The sequence below is a fragment of the Acipenser ruthenus genome, chromosome 27 (genome assembly GCF_902713425.1).
Source record: "Acipenser ruthenus chromosome 27, fAciRut3.2 maternal haplotype, whole genome shotgun sequence".
Lineage (NCBI taxonomy): Eukaryota > Metazoa > Chordata > Actinopteri > Acipenseriformes > Acipenseridae > Acipenser > Acipenser ruthenus.
Window position 1 is genome coordinate 14,862,711 of NC_081215.1, and position 18,141 is coordinate 14,880,851.

Here is an 18,141-nt window from a genome sequence, read left to right on the forward strand (position 1 = left end):
AATAACCCATTTATCAAGCCTGGACCTACTGCATCTAATAACCCATTCATCAAGCCTGGACCTCCTTCATCTAATAACCCATTTACCAAGCCTGGACCTACTTTACTATTATTATTATTATTTATTTCTTAGCAGACGCCCTTATCCAGGGCGACTTACAATTGTTACAAGATATCACATTATACAAGCCTGGACCTCCTGCATTTAATAACCCCTTTTATCAAGCCTGGACCTACTGCATCTAATAACCCATTTATCAAGCCTGGACAAGCAGCTGCATCTAATAACCCCTTTATCAAGCCTGGACCTACTGCATCTAATAACCCATTTATTAAACCTCGGACGTGCGGGGCACGGCACTGTGTGGAAGCTCACAATAATGCTGTCTGTGCCACTAAGGGAAGGCAGCCGGGAAGGCCCTTCCTCCTGCGTTTACTTTTCTACACCCTGGAATAACCAGCAGACCCACATCCTGTGAGCTACAAGTGCAGCTAGGAGTATACAGGGTGAATAACCAGCAGCCCCACATCCTGTGATCTATGAGTGCAGCTAGGAGTATACAGGGTGAATAACCAGCAGCCCCACATCCTGTGATCTACAAGTGCAGCTAGGAGTATACAGGGTGAATAACCAGCAGCCCTGCATCCTGTGATCTATGAGTGCAGATAGGAGTATACAGGGTGAATAACCAGCAGCCCCGCATCCTGTGATCTATGAGTGCAGCTAGGAGTATACAGGGTGAATAACCAGCAGCCCCACATCCTGTGATCTACAAGTGCAGCTAGGAGTATACAGGGTGAATAACCAGCAGCCCCGCATCCTGTGATCTATGAGTGCAGCTAGGAGTATAATTCCTGTAATTTGCTAGGTGCTAATCCAAAGCAGTTTACCTTGACCAGTCCACAGCACATTTAGTATGTGCTTGATGCTCACATTGCTGACACATGATTATATTATTATAGTATTTAAAAAAAACAAAAATGGTTGAACTAGAAAAACCTGTAGATACTGTACATAATTTAACTGATAATAATGTACATAGAAATCCTATTTTGCTATCTGTTCTATCAATTATTAACAGATACTATTCATGAGTGTACAAAAGTGTGCCATTTGCAAGGATAAAGTGAGAGATATTTAAGCAGAAGGATACATTTTACACCTCTTAGGAGTTCAGGAGTTCTCACAAGTACAAAAATAGAGTTTTTGTTGCAACTGGTTCACTTTGTTATACATTTGCCTCCATCGCATTAACATCCATGTTCACCAGTAGGTAATATGCTGACATTATTACACCAGAAGAGCAGTTCTGTGTCTGCAGCGAGTATCAAAAAGAACTCTTGAATACTTTGAAAGACATGACTTCTAAAACATGGCCCCCTTTCAGTGCTCGTTTTCTTCTGTCACAGGGACCCACCCCACCACCACCACTACCACCATCAAAGGCCCATAACCTCACAAATAATAAGAGTTAACAGCTGATATTTTGGGATTCTTCTTAAACACTTCCAGGTTCTTCCATATGCAACATCAAGACAATCAGAGACGGTGAGGTGGGCCATTGGTCCATTTGATGTGGAATGCCCATTTACCATAGTTTACCATGGGTTTCCATGTTTTTTTTTTTAATATGCTTTACCATACCTATCTGGGCTTTGATATGCTTTAACTATGAATTACTACACTTTACTATGCTTTTCTGGAAGCTCATGCGATATATTTGAAAGGTCCACAATGTTCCAGCAATGTGTTATATTGGAGAGTAGACTCCGCTAGGAGAGAGAGGGAGAGGCATTACCTGTTCCATGCTGTGCTGTTGCTAAGCTGCAAGGCCTGGCGGGTAGCATGGAATCGAGGGAGGTCGGTGAGAACCGGGGAGCTCATGAAGCGAGGGCGTGGCCGGCGGAAGGAGCCCATCTTGTGGGGTGGAATTGTGGGGTCGGAGGAGGGGTCTGGAGACCCTTGAAGATGAGGATGGGAAGGGGATCTGGAGAGCCAGCTCCACAATGAGATCCAGCAGGTTCACACTGCAGATACACTACAGGAACCACGTCCAGGAGATTCAGGAACCTCTAGCTGCCAGGAAAAAACAGACAGGGAATCACTGCGAGATCCACACTGGGACAAATGGATTGTTTTTTGGTTACTTTTTAAATTGAGGGTTGTAATGATTCATTGTGTCTGGATGAATCATGACACTTCCTTTTCATGATTTATATCAAATATAAAACCATATTTAGTCCACCAAATGGTTCTTTTAGGAATTGTAAAGCTTGTTTCCTTCTTATCTTATGGGACTAGTGTATTACTTCTTTAACCAGGTCCAAGCTAGGAGATAGAAATGAGAGACACACAGGTTCAGACCAGATTCAGTCATTCTCATGTTACAGTGACACAGTAATTATTTACTCATACCACCTGTCCCTACATTAGAATGCTTTTGTCTGGGGCATGCAAACATGCCACAGCTCCAGGGTAACTACGTTAGGTACTAACATGAGCTCCTGGTAACTGTGGGATCCTTTTAGGATACATGACAATACAATACCATGACCTGAATACCCTTAATAGCTTGATCCAAAATATGTTTCAACACAACTGAATAAACAACAGATTGTGATGGGGTGCAGCCTATTTTGTGGTGGTTTTGTGTTTTTTGTATTGTTTAGAGTGAGTTTGGGGTGTGGTTCAGTGAGTTTGTGTGAGGAATGTGTGGAATGTGCCTGGGCTAATGAGGTGCGAATTGCCCAATTAGCCCAGGCATCTGTATAAAAGGGAGTGGTTGGGTATGTTAGTTGGTGAGTGTTTGTGAGAGTGAGAAGACTTGTATGAGAGAGTGAGTGGTTATTTTTGGTATAGTTTGTTTAGAGCCTGTTTTTGTGTTTGTCTTTTTGGTTTGCAATTGTGCCTTTTGTTTTGTGTATTTTGTTTAATTAAAAGTCTTTTATTTTCCCTGCACATCCTGACTCTGAGTCTCCTTACCCCGGTCAGCCTGTCACATTTGGTGTCAGAAGTGGGATAGCGCCTCTGGAGACTTGGAGCAGGAGTGCAGGATTTTTTTGTTTGTTTTGTTTAAAAAAAAAGGGAAAAAGGAAGAGAGGATGAGGTGGAAGAAGGACCGGGAAGCGAGGGACAGGGAGGAGGAGGAGTACATCGGGCCAGGTACCCGAGGAGCTGTAGGTCACCACTGTTGTGCCCCCTCTGTAACCAGCAACATCAGTTTGCCGCCTGTCCCTTCCGGTACTATAAGGAGCCCGAACGTCCACAGCCCGAGTGGGAGGAGCCCGAAAGTCCACAGCCCGAGTGGGAGGAGCCCGAACGTCCACAGCCTGAGTGGGAGGAGCCCGAAAGTCCACAGCCCGAGTGGGAGGAGCCCGAACATCCACAGCCCGAGTGGGAGGAGCCCGAAAGTCCACAGCCCGAGTGGGAGGAGCCCGAACGTCCACAGCCCGAGAGGGAGGAGTCGGTGTGTCCACGGCCCGAGAGGGAGGAGTCGGTGCGTCCATGGCCTATGAGGAAGGAGTCGGTGTGTCCACGGCCCGAGAGGGAGGAGTCGGTGCCACCTCCACCAGCAGGGGAAGATCACCTGCTGTCTCTTCCTCCATCGCTGCCACCAGCAGAGGGAGCATGCCTGCTGGTTCACCTGCTGCTGCCGTCCCGAGAGCAGAGGGGGAGGAGCCATCGCTGCCGTCCCAAGAGCCAGAAGGGGAGAAGCCATTACTGCCGTCTCCAGGGCCAGAAGGGGAGGAGTTACAGGCTCAACCCCCTGAATTTTTCTGGGGGGGAGAAGGGCAGGATGCTGGTGTCCCCCAGCAGCCTCTATTTATGCTGCTGAAGGGAGCAAGGCGCACACCAGCCCAGCCGCCACGACAGAGGGAGCCAGCACCGCCACAGCCTCCCTCTGAGTGGCCAGCATCAGCCCCATCACCACTGCCGAAGGAGTCAGCAGCCTTTCCGCCACCTCCACTGCCAGGAGCAGAGCAGCAGGAGCTGCCTCTGTCTCCGACACCACCACCGCTAGGAGCAGAGCAGCAGGAGCTGCCTCTGTCTCCACCACCGCTAGGGGCAGAGCGGCAGGAGCTGCCTCTGTCTCCACCACCGCTAGGGGCAGAGCAGCAGGAGCTGCCTCTGTCTCCACCACCGCCAGGAGCAGAGCAGCAGGAGCTGCCTCCGTCTCCACCACCGCCAGGAGCAGAGCAGCAGGAGCTGCCTCTGTCTCCACCACCGCCAGGAGCAGAGCAGCAGGAGCTGCCTCTGTCTCCACCACCGCCAGGAGCAGAGCAGCAGGAGCTGCCTCTGTCTACACCACCGCTAGGAGCAGAGCAGCAGGAGCTGTCTCTGTCTCCACCACCGCTAGGAACAGAGCAGCAGGAGCTGTTCCCGCCTCCGCCACCAGAGGGCGACGAGCTGCTGTTCCCGCCTCCGCCACCAGAGGGAGACGAGCTGCTGTTCCCGCCTCCGCCACCAGAGGGAGACGAGCTGCTGTTCCCGCCTTCGCCATCAGAGGAGCTGGGGCAGGCTCTACCTCCTGTAGCCAACAGGGAAGAGGAACTATGGCCGCTGCCACCCTGGCCGGAGGTTCCTGCACTGTTGGCCACGCCCAAGGATGCCTGCCTCGCACCGCCCAAGGATGCCTGCCTCGCACCGCCCAGGGATGCCACAGCCACTCCGCTCAGGGATGCCACGTCTGGATCGCCTGGGGTTGCCTGCTGCTCTGCATCGCCAGGGGAATCGCCAGTTACGAAGTACGAGGGAGTTTGCCTCCCGAGGGTCCGCTGCCGCCGTCGCCTCCCAAGGGTCCGCTGCCGCTGTCGCCTCCCGAGGGTCTGCTGTTATGGCCCAGGGCTGCCAGACTATCTTTGCTTGGGACCACCGGACTGCTTGTGGGCCAGGGGAAGCCTCTGCCCTCTCCCCAGCACCAGACAATTTTGGGACTTTAAGGGGGGAGGTGGCCATTTAGGCCATGTTGTGTTGCGCACAAGGAGGGGAGGTGTGTGATGGGGTGCAGCCTATTTTGTGGTGGTTTTGTGTTTTTTGTATTGTTTAGAGTGAGTTTGGGGTGTGGTTCAGTGAGTTTGTGTGAGGAATGTGTGGAATGTGCCTGGGCTAATGAGGTGCAAATTGCCCAATTATCCCAGGCACCTGTATAAAAGGGAGTGGTTGGGTATGTTAGTTGGTGAGTGTTTGTGAGAGTGAGAAGACCTGTATGAGAGAGTGAGTGGTTATTTTTGGTATAGTTTGTTTAGAGCCTGTTTTTGTGTTTGTCTTTTTGGTTGGCCATTGTGCCTTTTGTTTTGTGTATTTTGTTTAATTAAAAGTTTTTTATTTTCCCTGCACATCCTGACTCTGAGTCTCCTTACCCCAGTCAGCCTGTCACACAGATATATAGAAACTTAGCAACAAGAATGACATCATAATTAGAGTTCTTGAGATTCATACAATGAGAGGCACCACCAATCTCCCCAGATTCAGAATCTCAACAACATGTCCTAACCAGGGAGCACAGACAAGCCACTAACACCCCTAGATTCACATACTGTTAATATTCTGTGGCTCAAGAAGGTCTTTCAATATAACTGGATACGCAGCTCTCCAGATACATGTAGAAACGGACAGACATGGCTTCCCATAATCACATTTATAAACAAGGTCTGTTACACAGAAGCGGCAGCAGAAGAAATGGCTCAGTCTTGTGTGCTTTTTGGAAGTCCAAGTACAGTACATGATGCCATAAGCTCTTTTTGTATCAATTATTGTAGTAACCATAGTCCAAGAGGGTTGTCATGGTCCTGTTCTAACCCATGTTGGATGTCTCTTGTGGTACTGCTGCTACAGTATACAGACTCCTCTGGTTTCCATGGTTTGACATTTTATGGAAGTGAGGCTGATGGGTCTGTAGCTTGCTGGTTCCACCTTATCTCCCTTTTTAAATATGGGTACCACATCTCTCATGCAGCTTACTGGATATGAAGTTCACATGTTAAAAGTTCAGAATTTTCTATCAAATACAGTACCGACACAAATTAAGCAGAACACATATTGTAAGACACCTAAGAAGCACGAGACAGAATCATCTTTATAGATCTAATACCGACAGCTGGTTGTTTTAAAGCTTTAGCATCCCTGCCATATCTGGCTATACTTGGCATCCTGGTTTACCCTTGAAGTGCCAGTAAGAAGCTATATGTTTCACTTTGCTATTACTGTAAGAAAGAGCGAAGTTATTTTAAACTGAGAATCTGGCAATGACTGAAAAACTGTCACCAGAATCGTAGTTTTTAAATAAGGTAAACTCACTCCTACACACCATCTCAATAAACATGAAACAAGCAGAAAAAAGTAATGATTCTTGCAACGAAATGTAAGCAGTTCATATGCTAAATCAGAAGGAAACCAAGCATGGTGTTTTGAAAAGGGGAATTCGAATGTGAAAGCACTGCTGTTGGGATCTAAGCCACTATCAGCTGTACAGACGTAGGCAACTTTCCACATATAAACACTCTCTAAACATGACAAAGAGGTTGATTAAAAAAAGGAATAGCAGTTCAGTACAATGTTAATGACACACTAGTGGAAAGGATCTGCCATGTTATACAGTAATGACAACATTTCTGATCATGTTTATAACAGTGTTATACAGTAATGACAACATTTCTGATCATGTTTATAACAGTGTTATACAATAATGACTGTGTTCCTTATGTATAACACTATTATACAGTAAAGACAACATGACTGATGTTTTGTAACACTGTATTATATATCTTTTATAACATAGCAGAAAGTATTTTTTCTTTTATTTAAAAAATCTTCATATGAATGAATTTCTATAATTATATTAATAAGGAGAGGGTCCCAGTGAGAAAAAGATTGAGGACTGCTTATCTATAAGAACCTTTATAGCTGGTTTATTCAATTCTAGATGGAAATAAAGCAAAACACGAAACCAAGATGCAATTTACATTAATGATTGACAAACAGGTTGCCCAACAGACTACTGTACAATACAAAAGTATAAGCAAGTGGCATACATACCCCCCACCACAGCTGTGAATACAAAAACAGATACCAGTACACATGAACTGAATCCACTATGTGCTCATGGAAAAATAGCTATGCACAATCAGGAGCCTCCTTAAGGAATATCTCCCAATACAGGAACAAAAATTTAACAGTTCAATCACAATTACATATCCAGTGTGACATACCCATAGACAGACAGAGAGGCGCTTCCAATATCACCTGGTTCGCACCAACGTGTGCAAAAGAAAGTCCTCCCCACGTTTCCCATGTAAAACTATGAGGAGATTTACACAGCTATCTGCCTGACTGAACCATTCTGACAAGCACAGGGGGGTTGAGTCATCTCTGGCCTGAACAGTTCAATAAACCGGCCTGCCTTCCTGTTCTTTGCCTGTCCTTTCAAGCTGCTTGGGGCCAAGCCCTTTAACAATGCGATAAGAGGGCAGGCTTGTGCAGTAGCAGTCAGTGGATAACTGGTGAGTTATAGCATACTTAAACCTTTGAAGAGGATACACTAATTACATTGTGTTTATTTGAAAGAGGTTATACAATTAACCAAGCATCAAGACAGCTTTTGTTTTGAAACACAGGGAATTCCCCCAGCTAGCCAAAAACAACTTCACGTGGAGACAAATACACCTCAGGTCTTAAACCACGCTGCTGAGAAACGGCAACACAACCATGCTCATCCTGCTTCCCCATTTCTAAACTATTTAAAACCTGTTTACAGCTGTGTTCAAGTTCACACACTCAGTGCTTCTCCTTTGTGAACATCTGACAAGCAAGTTCAGTAAAAGATATATTTGTTTATTAGGGGGGTAATCATATACTAATGTCACAATATGATACATATCACAATATGAAGGTCACAATACATTATGTATCACGATACATGGTCCTTATAGGCTAATTGTATGATGCATAATAAGATCAAATGGTCGTTTAATGATGGAGAACTTTTTTAAAAACCACAAATTAAATGAGTTAGGCAGAGCATGCATTCATACCAACTATAAGATACTTACTCTTCATTCAAAAACCCCTTGGTGAACTATAGTGAGCTCTTCTGTGCTTCTGGTCAACGATACATACCTCTTTTGTGATACGAAATGTAAAGAAATATCATGATTCATCAATACACAATGAATCGACACACCCCTAATTGGATATATATATATAATTTAAAGTGTACAGGCCATGGAGTCCAGTGAAGAACAACCAGACTAATCCCAGGATTTGAAGGAGAGAGTTGCAAAGATATGTTTAGTTATTTAGCCTAGAAGAAAGAAGAATTAGGTGGACATGAAGTCTTTAAAGGAGTCGACAAAGTTAACCCTAACCAGAAATCATAACCAGAGGACAGTTGGAAATGAAGATTAGAACAGAGAGTAGGAGTCACTTCCTTATACCACTCATGTAAGTGGTATTTCCACTACAAGAGGATATTTTTATAGAGGAATTTCAAAGTCTTCACAAAGCAGCGGATGTGAAGAATACACTTCGCTACACCCAGCTCACCTGTCAGAATGGACGCGCTCCGTACTGCCTGCTCTGTATTGCCTTGCAAAGACCACTACATTACCATGCAGTACCTTCAAATGAGTTTGGATAGCTACCGATATCTTATTTATAGAACATGCAAACGTGTACCTTCAAAAAAACATGACAAGCAGAATTAAAATAAAATAGGGTAAATAACTAGATAAAGTAAGCAATGTAAAAGTTTGAAATGTCAAGTCACATCATAATCCATAATACAATACATTTATTCTAATATAATCATGAAATACAGTCATGAAAAATATAGTCATAGTCATAGGTAGTGATGTCACGGGCGGTGAGCAGTGGAAGGATCACAGACTCGCCCGAAGGCTCGCTTGTTATCCATACCCTCATCCATGACATAAATACCGGAACTCATAGTTTGTTTAGTTTTTTCGCGGAGAGTGGTGAGGGTATGGAATGGGTTACCATGGTTACCATGTTGTTGATGCTGAATCACTGAGATCCTTGTAAAGCTGCAAGGAACCAGACAAGCACTGATGGGCTGAATGGCCTCCTCTTATTGGGAAATGTTCTGTTATAAATGTTGTTATACTAAAATGATAAAGCATAACACGTAACCCATCAGGAACTGGTGTCCTCAGTGAGGAAGCACATAGACTGCATCCAGGGAGTGTAATAGGGGGGTTATGTTAATCCAGTAGGTCACAGCCCACTGTCCAGCACTGAATAGCAGGCAGGGTTGAACTGTGAAAAAGACAAACAATCTGACCTATTGAAAGAGCGTTCACTCATGAGTTACTTAACCCTTCGTCAGCAACAATATCTGAGCTCACACTGAAACAGAAAGGGGTGCAAATGCACCCCACATACATAAACACGGCTGACTTATCATTTAAAGAAAGACACACAACTGATTTATATTATTATGTATAAATAAACATTATTTTGAAGTGCTTAGCATTTTTAAATCTTTTATTTAAAAAAAATGTGCTATCAATAGTAAATGCCTTTACTAACACAAACACAAATATAAAACTACCAAAAAAATGATATTGTACTTGAAAATGGAACATGTACAAAATCTAGAAAAAAAATAACAGTCTACATATATCTGTGCGTCAATATGAATTAATATTATATATAAAAAGCAGTCTTTTCATCTAAAAAAAGAACATAGTGCTCAAAGAGAACTTGCATACATACCAAACACTTTTAAAAGAGGCTCCATCGCTCTCTAAAAAAAGGAATGGCAATCAAAATAGTGCCGTTCTGAAAGTTTCAAAGTCCTCTAGAGGGACGCATTTCCTCTGAATTGCCTGTCATCTCTCTCAGACTGTATATGAAATACACCTCTTTTCTACTCACGGAATACAATCATATTGTTTCAGTACTGTACTGTGGGAGGTAATAAGCAGGATACTGTAAAGAATACAGTTATTAAATACAGTGCGGGAAAAACAAATGTATTATACACACATAGACACACACGTTCTTAAAATAGACTATTGGCTAAGCAAATAAATATTTATGGATAAATCAAGAATTGTAGAAGTGATACACTGTTTCTACATCCCCTCAGCTCTCCCACATCTCTCAACTATTCTGACAGTAAGCAGGAGCTGTGGTTGAGCGATGTGAAAAATGTGTAACTTTTCTGTAATCCTCAGAAGGTAGAAAGGGATGCAAATGTACCCCAGAAATGTACCATGAGCACTTTGAAAAAGATTACGCCCATTTTCCAACAGACAAGGACAAGCTTGATATCAAAATAAAGGTAAGTGATTCAAGTTTAATCACATGTAGTGATCCCTACGATCTTCACAGAGTCATTTTAAACACTTGGCACTGATGAAGGGTTAAATAATGTTTTTTTTATCAGTAAAATACGATTTGATAGGCAGGAAGCTGTAAAATATGGTTGAAGAAGCCAACAACATTCGAATAGATCTCTTACTGTGTATTATTCCTAAACCCAGTGCTGGCACATACAGAGGGTCCTCATAATCGTGTTAGTAAGTGGAAGGTTAAAATGGTTTATTGTATTATAATCACATGCAATTAGAAACTTTTGAAAAAGGCTTGGAGTATATGGTACAAGCTGCAAGCTTGTACCACCATGTGTGACAGACAGACAGATGGACACAAGAACTGACGGACACAATCCCCTTTTTTTAAATTAAGACCTTAAACAGGCTGTGGCAGGGCGGAGTGTGTGGGGTGTTTTTTATTTCGGTTTGGCAGAGATGGGGTTAATTCCATCCCTGCCGAATCCAGGTGTGGAATGTGCCTGGGGCTTGATTGAATAATGGATCATCAATCAAGTCTCAGCCACATGGTATGGAAGCAAGGAGAAAGCCTTTGTTTGTGGAAGAAGTGTAGGGTGAGTTTGTGAACTGTGCAAATTGTAGGGAAATGTTTAGTAAAGCTGCAGCTTCTGTCTCTGGGTTTGCTTTTCTGCTGCTGACCAGCATGACTGCAACGCTACCCTGCTACACATGCTTTGAAAAAAATCTGACTAATGAGAGTTGAATTTTTTTAATTAATGTTACTATTTTTTTTTTTTTTTTAAATCTGGAGGCCTGCTGTGGAAACAACAGTGCTTATTATGGGCCAGTAGCAAAGAACCCACCAATTAAATCCAAAAAAAGCTTTCTTTAACCTAATATGGTACCAGATATCACTTTTTTCTAAATGAAATACATGTTTGCTGTCACATGTGTTTGTTTTTTCATTATTCCGTATGTGAAACCTACAGAAAAAACAGAAGTGCAACACACAGAAGATTAATGGAATCTCAGAACTTTCAGACTGTACAGCTAGCTTTAAAAAGTGACACAGAAGGCAAGCAGACATTGAAAAGGTCAACAAACCTGTAAATTACAGATTTTAAATGTGTACAATCAGTAGGTTTAGATGCACAACATATTCAGAATATTCTGTAGTATTCAAAGTATTCTGAATAAGATGTTTACATATTACACGTTTACATGCAGACATAGATATCCAGAATACTATACACTGGAGCCAGGTTCACAATGACAATCACAGTGCTTCAGATTATTGGCAGTGTGGAGCCAGGTTCACAACGACAATCACAGTACCTCGGATTACTGGCAGTGTGGAGCCAGGTTCACAACGACAATCACAGTGCCTCGGATTACTGGCAGTGTGGAGCCAGGTTCACAATGACAATCACAGTGCTTCAGATTACTGGCAGTGTGGAGCCAGGTTCACAATGACAATCACAGTGCCTCGGATTACTGGCAGTGTGGAGCCAGGTTCACAATGACAATCACAGTGCCTCGGATTACTGGCAGTGTGGAGCCAGGTTCACAATGACAATCACAGTGCCTTGGATTACTGGCAGTGTGGAGCCAGGTTCACAACGACAATCACAGGTTTCTAAATCCCTGACTACAGAGACACACACATGCGCAGTGAGGCAAGTATTTGGAATATAGTGTTTACATGAACTAGTATTCCACATATTTACTAAATATCTGTTAGCAAATCTCATTTTAAAAACATCTTGTTTCATGCTCTACAAAATATGGATGAGAGGAAATTAGCTTTTCAAATGCTGAATTATTTAGCTGGTCACAGGACCTGATCAGATTAGTCAGGGTTAATAAAATGAAAGTTCCAGCCCAACCCAGTGCAGCCATATTCCCTCCACAACCTTCACCCTTACAGACAGAACTGCTGTTGAGAGGTGCATTTTACATGCATGACATTTAAAAAGGGGCTCCCGAGTGGTGCATCCAGTAAAGGCGCTCCACGTGGAGTGCAGGATGCACTCTATAGTCTGGACGTCGCGAGTTCGAGTGCAGGCTATTCCACAGCCGACCATGGATGAGAGCTCCCAGGGGGCGGCGTCCAATTGGCCGAGCGTCGCCCCTGGGGAGGGAGGGTTAGGTCGGCCAGGGTGTCCTTGGCTCACCGCGCACAGCGACCCCTGTAGTCTGGCCAGGCGCCTGCGGGCTTGCCTGTAAGATGCCTGAGAGCTGCGTTGTCCTCCGACGCTGTAGCTCTTGGGTGGCTGCATGGTGAGTCTGTAGTGTGAAAAAAAAGCGGTCAGCACACCCTTCGGAGGACAGTGTGTGTTCGTCTTCGCCCTCCCGAGTCAGCGCAGGGGTGGTAGCGGTGAGCTGAGCTTAAAAAATAATTGGCCATTCTAAATTGGGAGTAATAAAAATAATTAATAATAAAAACAATAATAATAATAAAAAAATAAAAAATAAAAATAATAAAAATAATTGGCAATGACTAAATTTATATAAAAAAAAGAACATGACATTTAAGAATGAGAGCAGGCCATGTCCCCCAATAATAACCAATAATTAAATGTGATGCTAGATCAGTGAGTTGCATGATCTAAGAAGACATACTGCAAAAACCAATCAAACAGCTTTTATACTGACATTAACTACAGTACAAAAAACAATGAAACAGCTTTTATACTGGAACTAACGACACAACAAAAAATAATCAAACAGCTTTTATTCTGACACTAACGACAGTACAAAAAACAATCTAACAGATTTTATATTGACACTACTTACAGAACAAAACTGAAAACATTGGCACTTTCAGCAGCAACCCAGGGTTTTTTCGTGAGCTCACTGTACACTTTGCTGTACATAAACAGTTCATATTAACATCCCTTACTCATTTTAATAGGGTAACATAAATCAAAAGAGCCTGATTGATTGTGACAGCCCTCAATATGGATAACAGCATCTTCATACTAGATGTCCAGGGCTGTTCTCATCTCAAACACTCACAAACCTTCTGTTAAAAAAAATGCATCCTAAGAAGCGAAAAGCTAAAGATGGAAGTTTTTGAGTCTGTCACATCTTTTAAATGACTCTGGGTAGACCAAATACAAATTAGATGCTTCTGTGAGCAGGGCAGTTTATTTTCATTAAGGTAGCTTAATTTACTGTGCATGTGTTGAAAGATCCCCTGCACTCTGATTGGCTGAGCTAGAGGGATATAAACTCTAATATCTGCCTTTCGAATGTTTGTAACCACATCACAAAAACAAATCGAACAATATCACTCCACCAGTTTTTTTTGTAACAAAATGTAATTTTAAGTAAATTTCAACCTTTTTAATAAAATGTCAATTGAACAATAGGTAAGTGTGGCAAAGTGCCCCGCCCCTGTGTGCATTTGTGTGTTCTGTGTATGTATGTATGTTGCGTGTGTAAATGTTGGTGTATAGTCATTGGTACACGGGATATAAACGGGTCTGTGTTTCACGTGTATTTAAAGTGTAGATTTGTATTTAGGCACGAGGAGAGCACAAATCACTTCACGTGCTGGTTAAATGTAATATGTGAGCACGGGGTTGCACAGAATTAATTCACGTGCTGGGATTCAAGTGAATAATTAATTAGTAATTGAATCCCAGCACAATAGTATATATAGACACACATTTCTTGCACTCAGGGTTAGGTGTTCGGTGAGTGGAGAACGAGTGTGGAGAAGGAGAAATTAAATAATAAGAAAGAACGTAAATATAAAAGTGAATAACTGTCTCACTCACCGTGTTTCGTTTGTCTGTCTGTGCACTGTCTGTTTACTGTGTAGTCCGTTTTGTTTGTCTTTTTATTTTGGCGTGTAGTGCCGTGTCCAGCGTTTTTGTGTTTCAAACCTTTTATTTTCTGTGCTGTTCTATTAAATGCTGAGCGAAACCATTCGCTCAGCTCCACCAAACTCCAAGTCTCTGTCTGTTTGTGTTCCTGTTTCTGGTCTGACGCCACCCACTCCGGCCGTCTTTGTGACAGTAAGTCAAAACTTAAAAATAATACCTCACCCTGCCATTACTGGATAAGACCTGACACAATTAGAGCCTTCTAATGTGTTAAAACTGAAAACTTCACAAGGCCTGCTATATAAAGTGTGGTTTGACGTATTTTGAACGGAGATGCAGAGAAGCCTCAAGAGAATGACGTGATGCTTTCCTGATCAAAGTTTAAAGTTTGCAAGTCTCTGTTTTAATGAAGCTACAAAAAAATCATAATAACCCCACAGACACCTTCAAACCCAACTACCAAGGGAGAATGTATGATTGCCATGATGATCCAAGTTGCCCAATCATGTCACTGGAGAAATATATAATGACATGTCCGAAGAATCTGACAGCTTTCTAACTTAATCCAAGAAGTGGACTAGATCCAACCAACGTGGGTGCTAAAAAATATCTGCTATACTTGCAGGCCATTAGGAAAAAATAAAATCAATAACATGATGGGAAAAATTTGTATTGCTGTAAGTTTGAGCTGTCGCTACACAATCGTTCAATTCGGTCCACAACAATCCAGTTATTATCCATGCTGGTTTACAAAGCAGGGAAATAATGTCTGTGACTGGCCATCGATGTGAAAGTACCCTTAAAAGTTACTGGACCGTCAATGAAGACCAACGCAAAACCTGGCGTGGGTGTGCTGTCACATTGACGTATAAAAGCAGCATGACCTCCACATTGGTGCATTACCAGGCATTATAGACTGTTTGGATGTAATTGTGCCCTCGACACAACTGCAGAAACCCATTTTGGGAAGTAATAAAAACAAATATCCCACCCTCTCATTTCTTCTTTGGAAATGGGGAGCATTTGGGTTGGGGTAATACTACACATGTTGGATGGATTGACCATTTCATTATTTTACATATATTTTAATAGGAGACAATTATCTATTCATGAATACTACTTTAGTGAGCAGGGGGTCTGTTAGGCAAAATGAACAACAAAACTAAACAACCCTATTACTGAATATATGAGGGTCACAGCTGTTTTATATTTTAAAACGTTTTTTAAAGGAAGGAAAATACTACAACCTGCAATGTATCCACTATAACTTCGGAAAATTAGAATACAGCAGGTTAAAAAAACTTCAATACATCAGCTTTTTTTTCGGGGGGAGGGTGGGGGGGGGGGGGGGTAGGTGGTGCTTGGAGGTGTTTAAATAAGTAATTGTAGTTTAATGTTAATCCTTTCAGCCAATCAGAGAGCCAGTATCACCTGCTGTTGATGGTTCACCCGATTTAAAAAATAAATTAAAAATCACATCTGAGGCACCTCTTAGAATTCCATTCAACTGAAATCAGTTCAAAACGGTGACATCACAATCGGCCATGCACCTCAGCCACTTAATGCCTTTCTCTTCATCAACCTTTTCAATGAAATGGCCAATGGACTAAATGAAAGGGTTTGTTGTGAATAGAAAAACAATATTCTTGAATGTTGTACATTACAGAAATACTGTTTTAGGTTGGTGAGAATCTGTGTATGGGTCATTTCACCCTCAGTCATGCCAATAGTCCCTCATACACTGGTCATTCTATAAGCCAATATGTTAGGGTGGTGCAGAACAATGTGTTACAGTCTGTAGAGCTGTGGGATGGTGTGGCAAAGTGCCCCGCCCCTGTGTGCATTTGTGTGTTGTGTTGTATGTTGCGTGTGTTAATGTTGGTGTATAGTCTTTGGTACACGGGATATAAACGGGTCTGTGTTTCACGTGTATTTAAAAAGTGTATATTTGTATTTAGGCACGGGATTGCACATCACGCACGTGCATTTAAAATATAGTATGTGAACACGGGGTTTCACGTAATGAATTCACGTGCTGGGATTCAAGTGAGTAATTAATTAGTAATTGAATCCCAGCACAACAGTATAAATAGATGCACGTTTAGTCACTCGTGGTTAGGTGTTCGGTGAGTGGAGAACGGGATTGGAGACGGAGGTAATAATAAGAAGAAGAAGAATAATAGTTAAAGTGTTTTCACTCACCGTGTTTGTTCGTCTGTGTGTTGTGCACTGTCTAGTCCGTTTTGTTTGTCCTTTTATTTTGGCATATAGTGCCGTGTCCTGTTTTGTGTACTGTTTAAAACCTTTTATTTGTTATTAAACGCTGAGTGCAGCCATTGCACTCAGCTCATCACAACCACCGTCTCTGTCTGTGTATTCCTGTCTGGTCTGACGCCACCCACTCTGGCCGTCTTTGTGACACGTGGTGTCCTGCGTGGGATCAACAGCGCCTCCAGGACTCGGGCCAGAGCAGGAACCGCAGTTTGGATTTAAAAAAAAGGAAAAAAAAAAAAAAAAAAAAAAATGGCAGAAGACGCCATCAAAGTGCGGGACTGGATGCTGGAAAATGCTGGGCTGGAGGCCCAGTCTATCCCAGTAGTCGTCCAGTTCCTGCGATTTATGGACAGAGAGCGATGGGAGGCATATGCAAGGGAACAGACTGTAAGCACCTGGGAGGAAGGTGTGGGGTTGGTCCTCAGCTACCTGGAGGCAATTATAAGTGGAACAGCAGCCCAGGTAGCAGGTCCACCAGCAGAGGAAGAGTACCTGCTGTCCCCGTCTCCACCAGCAGAGGAAGAATGCCTGCTGGTTTTGCCTCCACAGCCCAAGCGGGAGGAGCCCGAACGTCCTACGCCTGAGTGGGAGGAGCCCGAACGTCCTACGCCTGAGTGGGGGAGCCCGAACGTCCACAGCCCAAAAGGGAGGAGTCGGTGCGTCCACAGCCCAACAGGGAGGAGTCGGTGCGTCCACAGCCCAACAGGGAGGAGTCGGTGCGTCCACAGCCCAACAGGGAGGAGTCGGTGCGTCCACAGCCCAACAGGGAGGAGTCGGGGCGTCCACAGCCCAAAAGGGAGGAGTCGGTGCGTCCACAGCCCGAAGAGAGGGAAGTCGGGGCTTCCACAGCCCTAGGACCCAAGCTGCCAGCAGAGGGAGAATGCCTGCTGGTCCCACCTCCACCAGCAGAGGGTGAATGCCTGCTGGTTCCACCTCCACCGCAGTGGGAGGACTGCTTGCCCCTCCCACCTCCACCAGCAGAGGGTGAATACCTGCTGGTTCCACCTCCACCGCAGTGGGAGGACTGCTGGCCCCTCCCACCTCCACCAGCAGAGGGTGAATACCTGCTGGTTCCACCACCGCCAGGAGCAGAGGAGCTGGAGCTGCCACTGCCTCCACCACCGCCAGGAGCAGAGGAGCTGGAGCTGCCTCTGCCTCCACCACCGCCAGGAGCAGAGGAGCTGGAGCTGCCACTGCCTCCACCACCGCCAGGAGCAGAGGAGCTGGAGCTGCCTCTGCCTCCACCACCGCCAGGAGCAGAGGAGCTGGAGCTGCCACTGCCTCCACCACCGCCAGGAGCAGAGGAGCTGGAGCTGCCTCTGCCTCCACCACCGCCCGGAACAGAGGAGCAGGAGCTGCCTCTGCCTCCGCCACCGCCCGGAGCAGAGGAGCAGGAGCTGCCTCTGCTGCCCGTACCTCCGCAGGGAGTACGGTGGCCGGAGCCCCAGAAAGGGGAGCTGCCGGCCACGAAGAAGGGGGAGGAGGTCTGGAGACCACCAACCCCAGCAGCAGTTTCGCTGCCGGAGATCGTGGGGGAGGTCAGGAGACCTGCTCCCACTGCAGCAGTTTCGCTGCCGGAGATCGTGGGGGAGGTCTGGAGACCTGCTCTCACTGCAGCTTCTTCGCTGCCGGCAGTACTGTGGTCGGAGCCCCACCAAAGGGAGCTACCGGCTACAAAGACAGGGGGAGAGGTCAGGAGACCACTTTCCCCAGCAGCAGTTTCGCTGCAGGAGCAAACC

At 44.5% G+C, this 18,141-nt stretch overlaps 1 protein-coding gene across 2 annotated transcripts in view; it reads right to left on the reverse strand.

Annotated features, from left to right (window-relative positions):
* LOC117432249 (proline-rich protein 5-like) overlaps positions 1-18,141 on the reverse strand; it is a 50,127-nt gene that overhangs the window by 22,994 nt on the left and 8,992 nt on the right. The window contains exons 1-2 of one of the 2 annotated variants that reach the window (XM_034053877.3): positions 7,209-7,314; positions 1,799-2,076 (exon numbers count right to left, since the gene is read on the reverse strand). In XM_034053877.3, the coding sequence (XP_033909768.2) occupies positions 1,799-1,917 (119 nt within the window). In that variant the 5' untranslated portion in view covers positions 1,918-2,076; positions 7,209-7,314. Of the gene's footprint in view, positions 1-1,798; positions 2,077-7,208; positions 7,315-18,141 lie in introns of those variants that run through there. The other variant, XM_034053876.3, reaches the window with a different exon arrangement.